General features: G+C 35.2%; 1 protein-coding gene across 1 annotated transcript in view; it reads left to right on the forward strand.

The window, feature by feature from the left end:
- The window catches only part of DGKI (diacylglycerol kinase iota), a 611,386-nt gene that overhangs the window by 373,478 nt on the left and 218,736 nt on the right, over nucleotides 1-19,172 (forward strand). Inside the window, 2 exon segments of the mRNA XM_044677460.1 lie at nucleotides 3,125-3,198; nucleotides 5,805-5,916. Coding sequence (XP_044533395.1) covers nucleotides 3,125-3,198; nucleotides 5,805-5,916 — 186 coding nt within the window.

The raw sequence follows: 19,172 nt of genomic DNA on the forward strand, positions 1-19,172 counted from the left end.
ATTTGGTCAGAAACTTTCAATATTGCCTTTCATGGATCCTCTTGATGACTAAATGACCCTGGGTGGTTTTCAATAATTATACTTGTGTAATACAAATTCTGATGGGTCCAATCAAGCTGTAAAGGCTTTAGGTATGAATCTCTGAATCCATCTGGATGAAGGATTGTTGTCTGATAATTTGCTCTGACAGGCCCTTCTCTGGCTTGTAAGCAGCATGGCTAACTTTTGAACTAGAGTATTGGTCAAAGAGCATTTGAGAGAGAGAGAGAGAGAGAGAGAGAGAGACAGAGACAGAGACAGAGACAGAGACAGAGACAGAGACAGAGACAGAGACAGAGACAGAGAGACAGAGAGAGATTCTTAATTTCTTTCCCATGGCCCCATAATGCTCCATTGACATTAAGTGTTACATATCTCCTTTTCATCTCGTTCAAATCTTGTCCTATACCTTCTCACTGACTCTTTCTCTCAAAACCTTACACAAGTGTATTTTTTGTGATTAAGTTAAAAATTGCTACTTTCTCCTTTTTTGCCTTTTCCTAAATTTCTGTCTTTATTGCTTTTACCAATTTATACACATATCTCAAAAATTGAGGATAAAATGGTGTTTCACTCATTTTCCACAATTATAATTAGAAAAAGCAGAGATTAAGGAATGGTGATCATATAGATTTTCTATGGCTAATGTGGAGAATTTTTATATTAATTTATTAGTAATGTATTTGACTTTTGATGCCAATTGGAAAGAGAAGCAAGAGAGAAGAATGAAAGATACAATGACAAATTAAAGTTTTTGATTGGTTAATGGTAATCAGAGGAGAATGTTCTTATTAGAGGAGGTAAAATCTGGTAGGTTAAAAAAGCATCTCACAAAGATTTGCTTTCTTAAATTGGTCTACTGTCTTAGATGTCTGGATTTTTGTATGTATGTGAACAAATACATTTGACCCTGAATTAAGAAATGTGGAATGAATGACAAAGGACTATTCAAAGTCTGAGGATAAAATTAAGCATAGAATTGATAATAGGTAAATGTTATCAAGATTGCCTTTATATTTTGTAGCTTAAAAAAGTTTGTAAGTATTGTTTTTTAATTGTCATATTTAGTTATACTCTTTAAATATGGTATAGAGGTAGCATGTTGTTAATGAATCAGTCTTGGAGTCAGGAGGAATTGTATCCAAGTTGTACCTCTGACATATATTAACTTGTTAGTCATGGATAGATCACTTAATATCTCAGTCCTTCAAGCAATTCTATAAGACTATAAATTGTAAACATATATAGATGAGGAAGATAGCTAGGGTCCAATTAGCATTGTTGGGAAAAAGCTACTTAACATCATCCTTTCCCACCCCCCCCTTTTAATGTTATATCTTCCTCTCACTTGAGAAGAATGAACAGATATATTAATTGCATGTGGGGCATACACTCATGGGAATCTCGATGATTAGGGCACAAAGATAAATGAGGACATAGTCAACATATGGAGGGGTAGATGGCAACTAATCCCTCTGATTCTGTAGATTTGACAGTGTCCGCTGGAGATTTCACTGAATTATTATCTGCTGGGTTTGTTTCCTGCTTCTCCCTATCAGCCACTGTGCTCTCTGTTCTAGCTGATCTTCATTTATTTTCATTACCATTAATTATACACTGAAGATGCTGTGGCTGGTAAGCCTCTCTTCTGCAGTGAAAAGCTACAATTGTTTCAGCCAGCTCTTTTGCACTAATATGGGCTTCAGCTATAATTTTCAGTGTAAGTTCTATTCCTGGGACCACAATCTACTAAGGCATGCTGCGGTCAGTAAATCTTTCTCTGAAACCTCTCTCAGCCTGTGCTTATGAAGCACAAATCCTTAGCCAGGCTATACCAGAAGGTAATAGAAGTCCATACTAAGATAATTTATATTATTTGAACTCCTTTCTTCCATATTATCTCTTCTGCCTTCTTCAATTCAACTCTAATCTGACTTATGGTCAGAAACCCATTAAGTTCTTTTTTATCACATTATCCTGACTTGGTAAAATAGTCCAAGGACTCCACTTCCACAAATGGAAAAGGAATTTAGTGAAACTATGATGAGGGACAGTTTTCAGCCTTTTGCTGCCATACTTCTTTGTTTTTTTGAAAATTGAACAAAATGAACTGGTTAGCAAAGACTGAAAGGGAGCATCTAGGTGACTCAGTAGATAAGGTGCTAGGTCTGGAGACAGAAGGTCCTGGATTCATATCTGGTCTCAGACATTTCCTAGCTGTATGACTCTAGGCAAGTCACTTAATCCCAGTTGCTTAGCCCTTTCAACTCTTCTGCCTTGATACACATGATTAGTACTGATTATAAGACAGAAGGTAAGGTTTTCTTTTGCTTTTTTAAAGAAAAGACTAAAAAGACTAATGATATTTGTAATGCTTTCCCCTAGCAACAAATCAAATCTTGATGTTGCTACATAAAAATATGATTCTTACTATCTCAACCAAAATATTTTTATGCCTTAAGCATACTGTTTAAATTATATAGCTGTATGGAGGCATCACTAAGTCCTATAGGTAGGTAACCTTAACAACAAATGCAGTGAAATCCTCTTGGAAATTGAATAGCAAAGTAAAATGCATAAAACATGGTTATGGCAAATACAAGAACACCTAACTTTAGGGGTAGGAGATTCTAGGTATCCACAAGGGAAATAAACCCAATTTTGAAATTGGAAGACTCAAATGTAAGTCCAAGCTCTGATACTTTTTTATCTGAGCTTTCGTTTTCCCACCAGTAAAATAGGGATTATAAAATTTACCCTGCCAGTCTCACAGGATCATTATAAAGAAAGTACTTTTTAAACAGCAAAGTGCTCCATAAATGTGAGGTTTTTAAATAACAATGATCATCTTTATGTTTAAAAATAACAACTAATGATGATAATGTAGTGGAAATTCTAGTTAGTTTAGCATTTAAAAAATTAGCATTCTAAGTTTTAGTTCAGCCAGAACCATAGTGCATGTTCATTAAAATAGATGGTATTCTCATTTATCAAAGACAAAGTCAGAAAAAAAGGGAGGAGAGTGGTATATTTTTCAGCCCCAATATTTAGGCTATTTGAAAGCCCTTTTTTTTTTTGGTTGCAGTGCGATGGAACAGACCTCACCCCAAAGATTCAGGAGCTGAAGTTCCAATGTATAGTGTTTTTAAATATACCCAGGTAAGTTTGTGTTGTTTCTGTTTTTGTTTTGTTTTTGTTTTCATAATAGGAATCTTTCAGCTGCCAAAGGGAGCCATTTATTTCCATAGTTAAAAAGTCATTAAGATGCATGGTTTTGCTTCTATATTAGGTTTCTCTGGTAAAGTACATTGTGTACTATTTTCAAACAGAAGAAATCAGGGGACTCAGTAATATTTTATATGAGTTTAATACCTATTAATTTTTCAAAACACATGCACATTTACTATCTCACTTCAGATTCAATAGCAACCCTGTGGCTAGCTGGGGCATGAGTTATCCTTATTTGCCAGATGCAATAATTGAAGTATTAGAGAGGTTAAATATTCATCTTAAGATCATGCCATAAAATTATGATAGAAGTGACATGAGAAGCCAATTCTCCTGGATACTCAGTGCTTTTTCACTTCCCATACTAAACAATGATTTTTACCAAATGTTTTCTACCATTCTTGGTAGAAATGTACAAAAATATCAATGACTTATTTATCTGGTTTCTTAAAGCCCTGATTTTGTTCGAAATTCATGGTTCTCAAAGAATGACACCAACACCAACAAACAACATTCAAATAGAGCCTGCCCATTCTTCACTAAATGCAAAATAAAGAAGATCTTTTATTACAAATGGACCTCATTTTATGCTATTCTACTCCTGCCCCTACAGTAACAGAGCAGCTTGGATGAAAATTAGTGTTATCTTAAACATCTTCTGTTGGTTCAATGGAAAGAGGGCTAGATTTGGAGTCAGTAAATATAGGCTCAAATCCTGGTTCTGCTTTTTACTCCCAATGTGATGTAGCATACAATGGTTAACTTCTACTGGGTCTTAGTCACTCATCTGCAAAATGGGGAGGTTGACCAGGTGGCTTCTCTAAGGTCCCTTCCAATTCCATATTTTTTATCTTGTGTTAGAAGGTTTCTTGATTGATTTTTATGAATGTTGATAACTTGCCTATCTCTTATAACTGCTCCCTCTTGAAAATGAAAAAGATGCGCTGTTCTAGAACATGAATTTGAAAGGATAAAATTCCAGTAGAATAATTTAAAAGAATTGCAATGTCAGATCAGATAATTTGCTTTAAAAATGTCTTTTTGAGGGGGCAGCTGGATGGCTCAGTGGATTGAGAGCCAGGCCTAGAGACAGGAGGTCCTAGGTTTAACTCTGGCCTCAGACACTTCCTAATTGTGTGACCCTGGGCAAGTCACTTAACCCCCATTGCCTAGCCCTGTAACAAATATATATAGAAGGATATATATGAAAAAGATATTAGGGTTTAAAAAATATTAAAAAATGTCTTTTTTCCATTTGTAACCTTTTCAACTCAGTTTATTCCATTTGACTCCTTTCTTATCTCCACAGTTTCAAACTCCATTTTTAGACACTTCGACAGAATCATAGGATCACATTTCAGAGTTAGAAGTCACTTCAGAGTCCAAAGGTGCCCTTAGAATGACTGCATTAGATCATTTATTACTCATTTATTTATTTTAAATGAAAGGACAACATGGAAAGCCTTGTCATAAAGTTCCTACTTCCATAATTTTAATAGTAAACCCCAAGGTCTAGGTTTGAATTTTCAACGAATTCAGATGACCAACATTTTTATTGTTGTCATTTTGTGGGGGTTTTTTTGGTAGAGATTGTAGGGGAAAGGAGGCAATTAGATTTTTTTTTCAATGAATGTTGAAACACAGTGGTGCCTCTTGAAGACTTCAAAGAAGAGAATTAGAAAACAAAGTCTAAGTACCACCAAAGTAGGACCAGAATAATGTTAAATACTGAACCTCTAGATTTTGAACCTAAAATTTCAAAAAGTAACATAATTTTTGAATTGCAAGCTAAACAAATCCATATCCAAAACCCCTTTTATATCTGGGCAACTTAGGCAGTATTTAACTGAAGTGTACATTGCATAGAAACAGTATTTGGAGAACATGTGGAGTCTTTTGTATTTCCTTTGTGGGTACTTTAGCTTCATATTATCATTTTTGCCATTAACCAATGGAGTGAGAGCCTGGTATTTTAAAAGATTGCTTAGGTTCTTCTACATTTTATTTCCCTTTCCATCATTCTTCTCTTTCCTTTCCTGTTCTTGCCCAGCTTCTTTCTATTTTGTTTTCTTTTTCCCTCTGTTCCATTCCTCTTCTTAGTAATCATAAAGGCACAAGAATTTAAGTGCTTACTCTTAAGGAGTAAATGCTTCTCATAGTGCTTACCCTTCAGCTTTACTTTCTAACTTCACTAATATATCTACATATCCTTGCCTTAAAAAGAAATCCTAGTCTTTCTCCATCTTGAATCTTACCATTGTTCTAGTATCCATAGACAATGGTAGGTGAGACACAGAATGAAGAACTTGGTCAAGAATGATCCTCTTTGATGGCAAGGATATGACCAATTTTCTCAGTTTGATGTTTTTTGTAAATCCTGCTGAGACTATTCACTCTCCATCTCCACTCCCATGGAATGAAAACTGAAACCAGAGCCAGATAAGATTCTACTTTAACTATTTTTGTTTGTTTGTTTGTTTTTGATGGTGATCATCTATTATATGAAGTTTCACATAATTTCCATTCTTATCCTGCAGGTATTGTGCAGGCACAATGCCTTGGGGAAATCCAGGAGATCACCTTGATTTTGAACCTCAGCGCCATGATGATGGCTATATTGAGGTTATTGGATTCACCATGGCTTCTTTGGTAAGTATCAAGATTATTTAATGGAAATGAAATATAATATTGTTGTGTGAATTATAATGTATTCATGTCATAAAGTTTAAATATTTTCCCCTTTCCCCTTATATGACAGAAGATTGTCATATAAATTTTACTATAAACTCATCTCAGTATTTTTAATTTCATACTCTCACAGATTAAAGGGCTCCCAAATGATTTGAATAATCTAGGTAAAAAGTAGACGGTTATTAACATTAACATTTCCTTGGACATTAAATATTGGTAATTCTCATCTTTCTCTTCTTTCCTAAAGAAACAAATAGAAAAAGTCTTATTAATTCAGGTTCTATTAATTTGGAATTCATGTTAACTTAGATAAAGGAGAAATTTGTCTGAGGGGGTGAGATGTTTATAGTTAAACAAATGGGCTATTTAATTAACTTAAAATATGTCTTCTAAGCAATTAGTCCTACCTGATAACTCATAATTGCTGAAAATGCTATTAAAGCATTTTAAATTCTACTTGGTAATACTTTATTGGCTTTTAATATCTGTTACCATACACACAAATAATAAAATAAAATTCAATATTTAAAAATCAATGACAGTATTCTTCTAATACCTGCCCAATTCCACTTGAACTTTTCAATTCAATCCATAAAATGTCAATTAAGTGCCTATTTTGTATAATAAACTGGGTGTATGAAGACAAGAACAAAAGAAGCTCTGTTCTCATGGAGCTTACATTTTACTGAAAGCATACAACATTTATCAGATAAATGAAATGTAAGCTATTTTGAAGATGAAGAGAACACCAACAAAGGGAGACATCAGTAAAGGCTAAATATAGGAGGTGGAACCTGAGCAGATAAGGGAATAATTTCCAGGTGTGGCTAACAACCCATGTGAAGGCATGGTGATGAGAGATACTGAAAGATTTTGTGAAATTCATTTAGGGCAAGTATAGAAGAGTGCAAACAAGCTATCTCCAAATAGGACATAACATATGTATTTAATACATAATGTACGATAAAAATGCAATACTTTGAAGAGTGTGTGTATAGGTTGGGGGATTATTTTGAGGTGGTTTGGGTGAACTCAGAATGTTCTTTACTTTACCATTTTTGTTACTGGAAGCAGAAGTCTTCTGTATTATAATATTTAATAGTACAAAGACAAGAATAATAATGGGATGGGCCAATTGTAACTGTGAACTCATACTTTTATTAATAAGCACTGGATTGACGCTTACTAGATTTTTGTGTCAATTCTGTGCCACATAAATGGAGAAGGATGAGGAAACGTCAGAGAGAATCTTAATCAGAGAGAGAGAGAAAAAATGTGCACTTAAAAAAGTTTAGAAAATTGCTGTTTTTGAAGGTAGAATTTATAACTTACCATAATTTTCATGAGAAAATGAACTCATAACATGATGCATCTAATTCCAACCTATTCAAAGTTGTATTTTGGAAAAAAAGTAGAATATAAACATTAGCACAGGTGGTCAAGGGAAAGTTGGGGAATTCCATATTGGAATATTGGATCGTTTTCCTCTGGAAAGATACAAATTGATAAGATGAAATTTTGAAATTCCTTCCAGTCTTGTATTTCTAGATATAATCTCAATTTCTTCCATCTTTAACCTGGAGAGGGAAGGAGAGATTGATCATAATGCCTTCCAGGTACTTCATACATTCAAGGCGATTCCATTATTAGTGCCTAAAACATTTTTTCCCTGCTCTACTCATAATTTCCTGCATCAGAAAAGGAGATATAGTAGTAGATATAAGTTGTTGAAGAGGAACTGCAAAGTTTAAATGATAGCAATCATTTTTACCAACTTGCCTATTACGAATAATGAAATACATACAAAATAGCCAGCATCTAAAACTCTGATTTCAGCTCAAATTCTGATGACTCAGGATTTGCTTTCAAATTTTAAAGCCTACCTCTAAAGTAACAAAGTTAAAAATATGGCTTATGTTGTACAGTTAAGTATAACCTATCATGTGTAAGTATAATCTTTCATATTTCTATATACTCAGACCAGATGTGTGTCACATCTCATTAGTTATATAATGGCTTCATATTTTTCCTTCCTTGATTCAGACTGAAAGAACTCTCCTATCCTCAATCCCTCTTTTCTCTGAGTTATTTAAAAATTATTAGATGCTCTGGGAAATTTCAGTTGCTTTTTTTGAAATGGCGAAATGTATTTTAAAATATAAACATCTGTTGATAATACCTAAGCAGAGAAGTGTATTAATACATGCTTTTGCTTTTAAAAATAGCTGCCATACAATTCCCCTTCTTTCTATCCTCACCCCCAAAAATATCTAGTAGTTTAATACCCTTCAGAAATGAATTTATTTCACAGTACATCAGTGCGGAAATGGAAAAGGCTTAAAGTAAGTCAAAACAGTTTGAGACTATGGATTTAGAATACAAAGGGTGCTTTGTAATTTCCCTACTGACTAAAGCAAAGGACAAAGATGAGGACAATCCAGGGTTTTTCCTTATGAGAGATCTTAATAGAACTAGTCTTTTGGGTAAAGAATATCGCTTTTCAAATAATTACTTAGCATCCAGAATTTTCAAAGGAGACGTTCTCAGTGCATTCTTTCTAATTGAAATGGATTCCATACAAATTAAGATTATTCTTCCTTGAATGTCTGCTTACCTGTTTAACTTTCTGTAACCCTCACTTCCTGTGAACAGATAATCAAGCTTTAAGATTTGTATTTCTTCTTGCTAGAATTCAATTTTCTGATGCCCATCACTAAAACCAAGGCTTTTTTTAGTGATATGATCTGAAGCATTTTTGAAACAGCTCAACATGAGATTCAGTCTAAAAATTTGATTTCTTTCCTCATCTTCCTCCTGACCCCCATACTACTATTCCCTCGCACTAAAATCAAAGATTTCCCTTCCATTTTATGAAAATTTTAAGGAAAATACTCACATTTTGGTTGATTAAAATTCTAAAATGTGACTTAGATCTTTATGTATTCATAAATTATTTGTAAAATAAAGGCTTTAAAATGGGGAAAGAATGAAATTGAAGACATCGTGGGACTGAAATTTTAATGATACTAATGTACAATTGCTATTCCACGGTTTTAAGTCCTGGAATAGTTAATCCTATTTTCTAAAATACATTAGAAAAAGTAATCAAATATATATTTATACATTGGAAAGTCTCTTTTTGGGGAGCTGAGAATGTAATGGGAGAAGACAACATGCAAACAACCATGGACAGACAAGATATATACAAGACAAATTGGGGCTAGTCTCAGAGGAAGTCACCAAGAAGAAGGAGACCTGGGCTTCTTGTAGAAAGTCAGACTTTAGGTAAGAGGGGAAGCTAAGAAGTGATGATGACGAAGGAGAGTTGTAGGACAGACAGGAAAATGTTTATGGTTGGGAAATGGAGGGTTGCATGTGAGGAATAGCAAGGAGGTCAGGGTCACTGGATTGTAGAATATGTGGAGAGAAATAAAATGTAATACTGTTAAGGAGCCACCAAAATTTTGAAAGCATGTAGAGCCCTTTTTGTAACATTTCTCAGGCAATTAAACATGCCAAAGGCATGGGAAAAGAAATCATTTCTCACTGTCTCTGTCTCTCTTTCTCTCTCTGTTTCTCTGTCTCTATCTCTCTGTCTCTCTGTCTCTCATCTACCTCCATTGAGCTTTCATCTATCTCTTTTCTCTCTATCATCTATCAACATTCTGTTTATCATTTCTCATCTATTTTCATTGATCTATCATTTATCCTCTATCTCTATCATCCTTTTATTATCTGCCTCTGTATTATCTCTCTATACATATCATTTCTGGGTTTAGATCTGTGATTTCATTGGTATATGGAGAATTTTCTTTATCAAAGATCTTTGAGCATCTAGATCTTAGTGAACAGAGTGCTTGAATGGAAGCCAGGAAGATATAAAACCAAATCCTGCCTCAGACATTTAACAGCTCTGTAACTCTGGGCAAGTCACTTGAATCGCTCTTTCAGCCTCAGTTATTTTTCCCCCTCATCTGTAAAATGGGATAATGATAGCATCTCTCTTGCTGGGTGGTTGTAGGAATCAGTTGAAAAAAATATGTGTAAAACACTTAGTAAACCTCAGGGCACTATATAAATGCTATTATTATAATTTTTAGCACCTAAATAGGAACTTACAGATTTAGAGAATTATCTGAGAGCACAGAGAGGTTTTAGTGATTTGCTCAGGATCACCCATCTAGTGTATATCAGAGATGGGATATGATACAAAAAAAAGGTTAGGATCTATAAACACAATGATGATATCTTTGATGTAAATGTGAAAAGGGAACAGACATTTTTTGAAAATTTAAAGTAGGCTTTCATAAAATTTTTTTTTCTACCACAGACCACATCTTGAAGGGCAAACACTTGACCAAAAGATGTAGAAAATCCAAGCTTCTATTTGTTGATTTTTAAAGATGCATTTGTAGCACAGCCTTAAAGGCTTTTCTCTGACAAGGAGTCTATCTTATACATGTGTTAAGATAATTCAAGATTCCTTGATAAATACAACTGCAGAGATAATTCTGTCTTTTTTATTATTCAGGTTATGCAAAGCATAGAATTGGGAGATAGAGGATTTCCTAGCCAGAGATTTTTGTCACTGTTATGGAGCTATACCTATAACAGAGACAAATGCAAGAGCATTAGGGAAAAACCAAAAGAATTAAAAATACCTATTATTCAATTGATAGCATGATGTTGATAGGATAGCCCAGCAATTTAGTGCATTATTTTGAATAGATGGCAAGGGGGATAGAGTGATGTGTCTAGAGTCAGGAAGAGTTCAAATCTGGCCTCAGACACTTACTAGTTGGGTGATTACTTTGTAAGTCATTTAACCTTGTTTGCTTCTGTTTTCTCACCTATAAAATGATCTGGTGAAAAAAATGGCAACCCGTTCCAGTATCTTTGCCAAGAGAACCCCATCTGGGGTCATAAAGAGTTGGACAAGACTGAAGAGACTACATGACAAAATGAATATCTATAATAGGCACAACAGTTGGACAGTGAGCAGCAGAAAGTGGGCTGGTTTACCTATGGGAAATTCTGCAATTCTTTAAAGTTCCTGATATGCTAGAGCAAAAAAAAAAAAAAAAAAAAAAAAAAAAAAAAAAAAAAAAAAAAAAGAACAAACCCAAAACAATTTAAATCTTTTTAATATCAGTATTCTTAAGCACTGCTATATAGTTGTGAATCTTACAATAACACACTTTCCAAAGAATTAGTTGTGGGTGCCTTCAAAGTCAGTGGAGATGCACATAGTACACATTAGTAGACTTAATACCTTTTTCCAGTGATGATCTTTTTAAAGGACTTCTTATAGTTTGGAGAGAACATCCTGTTATTGTTCTGCAACTTAGTCTTAGAAACTAGCCTTTTGGGTAAAACAGAAAAAAAAACCCATTTAAATATTCTTACATGACAGCCTTCAAATATTTGAAAACAGGTAAATTTTCTCTTCTCCAAACTCAAAATCCCTACTTTCTTCAACCAGTCAATCTTCTTATAAATGGGTTTTAATTCACTTCACCATCTTGGTTCCCCTTCTCTGGCTGCAGTTCAAGTTCAAAGTGACAGCAGCCTTCCAATAAAAGGACGCCTACAAATGAATTCAGGTCTCCAGATGTGATCAGACCAAGTCACTTTCAAGCAGGACCCTCTCTCTTCTGCTCTGTTCTTCTCTTCTTCATTGTTGAACGTGGCTAGCTTTATCACCTCTGTCACATATAGAGGACACCTATGGACAGAAGATGGAGAATAAGAATCAAGAGGGAATATTTTAATGATTTTAAAATGTGTAATTATATGCTGACTATGATGTATTATATTCATAAAAAGTAATAATACGTATTCAATATTGTGATGCTTCATTGAATCTGCAATTTCATTGATATGGATACTCACTCCAGTGATGCAGAGTCAATCCACTTAATTTTCTATGACCTTGGTCCATGTCCTGTGAGCCCTTTGAAAAAATAATCCTACTGTAACCATCTTAAACAATGCAGACAAAAGTAAAGCTTCAAAAATGTCGACAAACCCCAGCCAACAAACAAGATTTCTTGTTATTTGATTTTTTAAAAATGAACAAAACTGAAATGGAAGTTTGTGAGCAGCAGTAAGAAATGTCTGCTTGTCAGGAGATGACCAGGATATGGAAATGAGATAGGCTCACTGGAATGGATCTGACAGGTGAGGCAGATCTCAGCAATAGGCAACAGGAGGCAAGTCCAGGCAGCCAAGAAGTGGGTGTCAGAAGCTCAGCAGTAGGCAAGAGGCCCATCTTTATAGACATGTAGGGAACATGATGCTTGAAGACCCTGGCAGCAAGCAAGACAGGTGGTCATTGTTAAGAAGGTTCATCTGAGGGCACAAATTGCTTTCCCAGATGATAGGTGGAGTTCAGCTCAAGGTAACAAGTATTTATTAAGCTTACTATATTCTCTTATGTCCTGTGGATATAAACATAGCCATTAGTAGTAACTGACAGTCCTATAGTACTTTAAAAGTTTTTAAAGTCCTTCATACTTTCTCTCATTTGATTCACACAATCCTTTGAGGATCTTATAATCCTTTAAAAAAAGTTATTAAAGACATTTTAAAGCTGAAGAAATTGAGGTTGTAGAGGTTAAATGACTTAGCAAGTGTTAGAAGCTAGATTTGAAACCAGATCTTTCTGACTCCAAGACATTATCTCCATTAAATCATAACTACTTAGGATACATGCCCACCTTTCTAGGAGATTATAGTCTAGTAAGGGAGAGGGGAAAGAGGGAGGAAGAGCAAGTGGTCAGATTCCTATGATGTAAGGAGTGTGAAATAAATGTATAGAAGAAAAGTAATGTGTAAATAAATGTATAGGAGAGAAAGCTTTCATTGAGTGATGGCACTTTCACCTGGCATGGGGAGAAACCGGAGAAGGCTTCATGAATCTGAGGTGGGCATTAGATTTAGGTATCTTCATACATGGAAATTCAGTGAGAGGGATTTTGGGGGGGTGTGGGGGAATGGTTTGAGTAAAGGCACAGAGATGAGAGAGGGCAAGATAAGAACAAAGAATGGAATGCAGTACAATTTGATTGGAATATAAAATACATAAATGGAAGAAATATGAGATAAAGCTGCCTAAGAAGGATGGGTCTGCATTGGGGACATTTTAAAATGCTAGAATCAGTGACAGTTATTATTTAGTTAGTAGACAGTGGGGAATCACTAGGCATTTTTGATCAACATAATAACTATCATAGTTATGCATTGGGAAGATTATTTAAACTCCTTTCCTTGAGGAGAATGGATTGAAGCATGACCAGACTAGAGGCAGGAAGACCAAGTAGGCACTCCAGTGGTGTAGGCAAGAAGAGTCAAAAGTCCAAGTTAGGGTGGTAGCAATGGACGTGAAGAAGAAGGGGCAGATGTGAGAAGTATTGTGAAAGTAGAAAACAGCAAATTTGGCAACAATAGGAGTGGGGGAAGAGAGAAGGAAAAAGAAAAGTCAAAAACAATTCAAGATTACAAGCCTTCCAAAGAGATTGGGAGGATGGTGGAGACATTAATAGTTAAAAAGTTAAGCGTAAGGACGGTTTTTAGGGGAAGACGATGAGTCCAGCTCTAGACATGGTTATTTGTGAAGTGCTGGTAGGACATCTAGCATCATGCTAGGCTGGTGATAGGTTGTAGCTAGCACTCTAGATAGTCGATTGGCATCAGAGAGCACTGGGTTTCTGTCACGGGGATTCAGGGATAAGACTTCCACTCTTTGTAATGTTTCCTTGGAGAAGATAGTATGCTGGTCCTAGAAGAATCAGGGAGTAGAACAGGAATCTTGACAAGGTAAGGAACTGGTTACTAGGTGAGGTATGAGGCGAAGGGAATGAATGCTTGTCCCAAGTGGTAGACTCTTGGGCCATCCCACTTGAAAGGCAGTCAGTTATGTGTGGAAAGCAAAAGAGGCATTGGCGTCATTGCCGTTTATAATTAGGCAGTACCCCCTGGGCTGTAAGTAAGCTACAGGATGCTAGTAATCAGGATTATAAATTGTTTTGAAGCTGGCCCCTGGGGAGCTGGTGGTAGAGTATAATAGAGGACAGAGTCTGTGGAATCACAGAGAGCAATTAGTTATGAGTACAAGTAGAAAAAGTATGAGTCATTGTTCCCGGGGGAGGGGGGTGTAAGCCAGTATGGTTAAAACGGCTGTATGGTTCAGATACATTGGGGGCTTTTCAGTACACATCCTCTGAGGTTTCAGCACACACTTGTGGGCAGATCCTCATTTAATACATGTAAGGATGACCCAAAAATTGAGGCAAATGTAGAAATGAGCATCTTAAGTCTGTATCCATTGGTAAAATGGAGAGTTCTAAGGGTCCTGGTTTCTTCTTGAAAGGGCACTTACTATGCTTTATGATTGGATAAGTATTAGGTATAGGACAGCACTTTATTTCCTTCACCAAGGAAAATACTTAATATAAAAAAGAACAGAGAAGTAGACATTCTCAGGAACAGAAACAGAAATATAATCCATCACCATTCATTATGCTCTCTTAGGAGTTATTCAATTTTGTGGAACTGCTGAACAGATATTTATGTTATTCAAATTCATCTAAAGCCTTTACTATCCATGAAAACCACATGGCCTAAATCTCCTGGATAGCCAGGTCTTGGCTTGACTTTGTCTTTAATTAATCCTTCACCTGAAGAATCATCCTAGTGGTGGTACTCTTCTCCTCTGAGAAGTCTTTGTACTTGTCCATTAGGCAAGTGGCACCTGATTTTAGAACCACTGAATTCTAACAAGGCTAAACAGAGTTTCTCCTGATTGCTTCCTCTAAAAGAAGTTTAGACCATCTCTGATATTCTGTTTTTCACTTGATTAGACCAAGTTCTATTTTTGACACCAGTTGTGTCAAAAATTTTATCTATTATTTATTATTATTTATCCCTTTTATCTATTAGTCCACATTAATTAGGTATGGAGATTGTTAACTAATCAATTAGACTTTATCTCTTGTAATGTATCACAATTCTTGAAATGACAGCTGCTTAACTGATCAGATTAAACAACTTTCTGGTAAGGAAGAATACTGTTGAGGCATAAGCTGCCACTTTTGTTGCATTAAAGTCATTTAAATATCATTTCATCCTTTTAATTAAACTTGGAAAGAATTAAAATCATACCCGTATAGATGCTCTTTGCTTTAAAAAACTGTCTGAAATTTCAAAATTGTGTATATATTTATGTACATATAAATGATAATACATGCATGTAGATATATAGAAAGTCAAAAGTTTCAGCAAAAGATTCCTTTACATTATGAGTATCACTAAAGTGGTTCTTAACTATGTGATCAGTTATCTGGGTATTTTCTGTGTTTAGGAGAATAATAAACATAAAATCTTAAACCCAAAATATTAGGATCCATTCACAACTGGAGGTCAACCACAAATAAAGATAAAATGTCTCTGAAGTGATCCTGTAAGCAACAGAGATGATGCTAATTTAGCAAAATTTGATGCAACTTTTCAGGTTTTGTTTTTTTTACAGGTATTACATATACTTCATTTTTTAAAAAGACAAAATAAACTATTACCTTCCATCTTAGAATCAATATTGTTTATTGGTTCCAAGGCAGAAGAGCAGTAAGGGTGAAAGGCATTGGCGATTAAGTGACTTGCCCAGGGTCACAAAGCTAAGGTCATATTTGAAATCTGAATCTCCCATCTCTAGAGCTGGCTTTCAATCTACTGAGCCACATAGCTGTCCCCTATACATATAATTCTAAACACATACAAATAGAAATCTATCTTTGGTTAACACATAAGAATGTAATGATTTTTCCTTAGCATGAAAAGTGTTTGAAAATAAGATCTAGCATGATATTCAATGGAGAATTAGGTATTATTATATTTCTTTATGTAACTGTCACTATAAAGCTTCTAAGTACATCTAATTCGCATCAGGATTAGTCTACATTATGACTGTAATGATCATCATCAATGTTTAATATCTTTTCTTGAGTCCAGAATATACCATGTAGAATAGCAAATACCATGACATTAAGCCGAAACAATGTCACTCCTCCACTATTCTGAAGTCAAAAGTGTTGTGGCATGTGTTATGGCAGAAAGAAAACTGAATTCAGAGTCAGAGGGCCTGGATTCGAATTTTAGCTCCACTCTTTCCTATCTGTCAACCCTTGGACCAGTCCTTTCCTCTCCTTCTCGGCCTTGATTTCCTCATCTTTAAAATAAGGTCATTGGAATATGATGGATTTGAATAAAAGGAGAGAAAGCATCCTTATCAAAATTGTAGAAGACAGAACTGGGAAGAATCATTAAAGTAATGGTTGACAGTCAGTACTCAAAAGTGTGGGCTAGAATATAGGGCTAACTCTCATGAGATGAACTTTAATAAAAAGGCAGAATGGAGTAGCTGAGAGAAAAGGCCATCCTCAAAGTCAGGAAAACTTGGATTCAAGTACCACCTCTGATAAATAATGAGTGGGTGACCCTGGGTGAATCATTTAACTTCTCTTTGCTATAGGGAATTCCTTGATACCATAAGAAGCCAAACTGTTTTGATAGAGGAAGTTTCCTTACCCAGGAGCTCCCTATATCAATGAAACCCTTGGTCTAGACCCTCTCCATAAATGTAGAGTTTTATACTTGGGTTAGAAAAAAATCACAGGTTCAAGATGGGGGAGGCATGGATGGATGATAGGATTCTTTTTTTTACATGGTGTATTTGTGGATGTAAATTTAATATGAGTCCACAGTGTACAATAGGATAGACAAGAAAGCTAATGTAATTGTAAGTTTCATTAAAAGAGGCATTGTTGGTTTTGTTTAATTGTTTCAATCATGTCTGATTATTCATGACCCCATTCGAAGTTTTCTTGTTAAAAAAAATCTGGAGTGGTTTACCATGTCCTTCTCCAAAAGAGGAATGGCTTCCAGAAATAAGGAGAGGGCGGTACAATCCATTCTGCTTTTGCCAGACCACATCTGAAGTGCTGTGTTTGGAACTAGGCACCAGGTCTTAGGAAAGATACAGATTAGTTGGCCAACGACCAGAGAAGGACAAGCAGGAAGCTGATGGTACTTGAGTTTATGCCACATGAGAGTCCATTGAAGCAAGTAGGGGTGGTCAGCTTGATGGGGAGAAGGCTCGAAGAGTACATGATATCTATTGCCATCAAGTGTTTAAAAGGCTGTCATATAGAAAATGGTTTAGATTTTTTTCTTCCTGGCTCCAGGGTGGAACCATGTGAAATGGGTAGAAGTGTCAAAGAGGAAAAAATGGGTTTGATATAAAAAAGAACTTAATGTGTCAAACTGAAGGAAAGTGGAATATATTACTGTAGGAGTAGTGAGTACCAGTGGGCATGTCTGTTCTCCATAAGGGAGAGACTTGCTCAGGTTGAATGTATCTGTGGGAGAATCCTCCATTGCATGTCCAAACAACGTTGTAGACTTTTACTATACTATAAAGCAATGTCAGTATGGGAAAATGTGATCATAATCTCACTATAAAATGCCTATATTCACACAGGTAGTAAATAGTAGAACTAGGATTTGAACCTTTGTCTCCAGAATTCAAAGCCCACCCACCATATGATACTATCTCTCCCTTGTATTATTGTTAATATTAAATAGCACCAGGTAGGGATGGGTAATGGAAAGAATACTAGATATGGCATCAGAAAAACTGGGCTTTAATCCCAAATCTGTTACTTATTACCTATATGAACTTGGGTACGTCACTTCATTTTTTTGAGTCTACATTTCCAAATCTATAAGATGAGGGAGGTGGAATAAAAGCCTTTTTTGGCCACTTCTAGCTTCAAATGCATGATTCTACAATCCTTTTGGCTCAAAATACTATTATCTCCTGTGGTAATAATTATAGAGATGATTCTGATTCTGGAGATGATTATAGAGATGATAGTGGCTGAGGGCCTTTGTTGTTTAAAAAGTGGTAAGGCAGATGTGAGAGATGAGAAAATGACAGATATATCTTCTCTCAAAAGCAAATTGTATTAGATAAGTGCATACAGAGAAATATTCTTGTTTGTTCTGTGGAATTGGCTGAACTAATGGACAAATTTTTTTTTTTGTTTTTTCAGTTCTCTGATTTGTGGGTCATGTATAATTGAATAATTAGAGACTGTTCCATTTCAGTGGTTGATGCAATGGCTTAATAATTGAACTTGTTATACATTTCCTTCATTCTTTTAAACATCAAAAGGTAGATGTAATTTTCAAAAATATCTTCTGAATCAGCTTAAAAGTTAGCGAACAACAACCACTTGCAGTCTTTTAGTTAATATATATATATACATATATATGTTTATATTTTCTGATTTTTGCTTATTCTTTGGGATTATCTAAGACTATAAAGGAAATAAAATGAAATCATTTGCCTACTTAGCTATATTGAGCCCTTTTTTAAGTATGAGGATGGTACCAATGAATTGAGACAATTGTCCTTTATATTTATATTCTGTTCAATGTTCTCCTGGAGAATGAAATTAATGTGTTGCTCATTCTTGGTGTATCTTGATTCATTCACACATAGTAGGAGATTAAAGGGACACTGATATTTAAGGCTTAGCACATAATAGGTTCTAAATGTCACATAATAGGTTCTAAATAAATGTTTTTGATTGATTGAATACTTCATTCTTATGCTCTAAGATCATACTATCTAGTAGAAGAAGTGACATACACATATATAAAATAGAAAGCAGTAAACAAAATTATAGACAAACACATATACATAGATTTTATACACATACACACATATATATTTATATGTCTGATATATTTCAGACATATATAGAAGCAAGCATTTCAGGAAACTAGAGGTCTTAAAGACAGAAAGGATTCTCCATGCTTCTAACACACAACTGTGTCTGCATATAAATGGATAGGGTTTCCCTATAGGTCAGCATTCTTTCTGATTTGAGCATGCCTGAGCAATACCAGGTCAATATCCTATAGAATAGCAAGAGGAGAACATCTTTGACTTTGGTTAATGAGTGAATCATACCCCTGCCTTCACTTTCCAGAGTGAGACAGAACTTAGAGGGAGAACTTAAAGCATGTGCATGGACTGGGGTATAGATATTGATAAAGCTTCCTATAGAGACTCATAAATTGATACCACCAGTCTAGATTTCTCTCTCTCTCTCTCTCTCTCTCTCTCTCTCTCTCTCTCTCTCTCTCTA

Source organism: Gracilinanus agilis, chromosome 5, assembly GCF_016433145.1.
Source record: "Gracilinanus agilis isolate LMUSP501 chromosome 5, AgileGrace, whole genome shotgun sequence".
In the NCBI taxonomy this organism is placed as follows: domain Eukaryota; kingdom Metazoa; phylum Chordata; class Mammalia; order Didelphimorphia; family Didelphidae; genus Gracilinanus; species Gracilinanus agilis.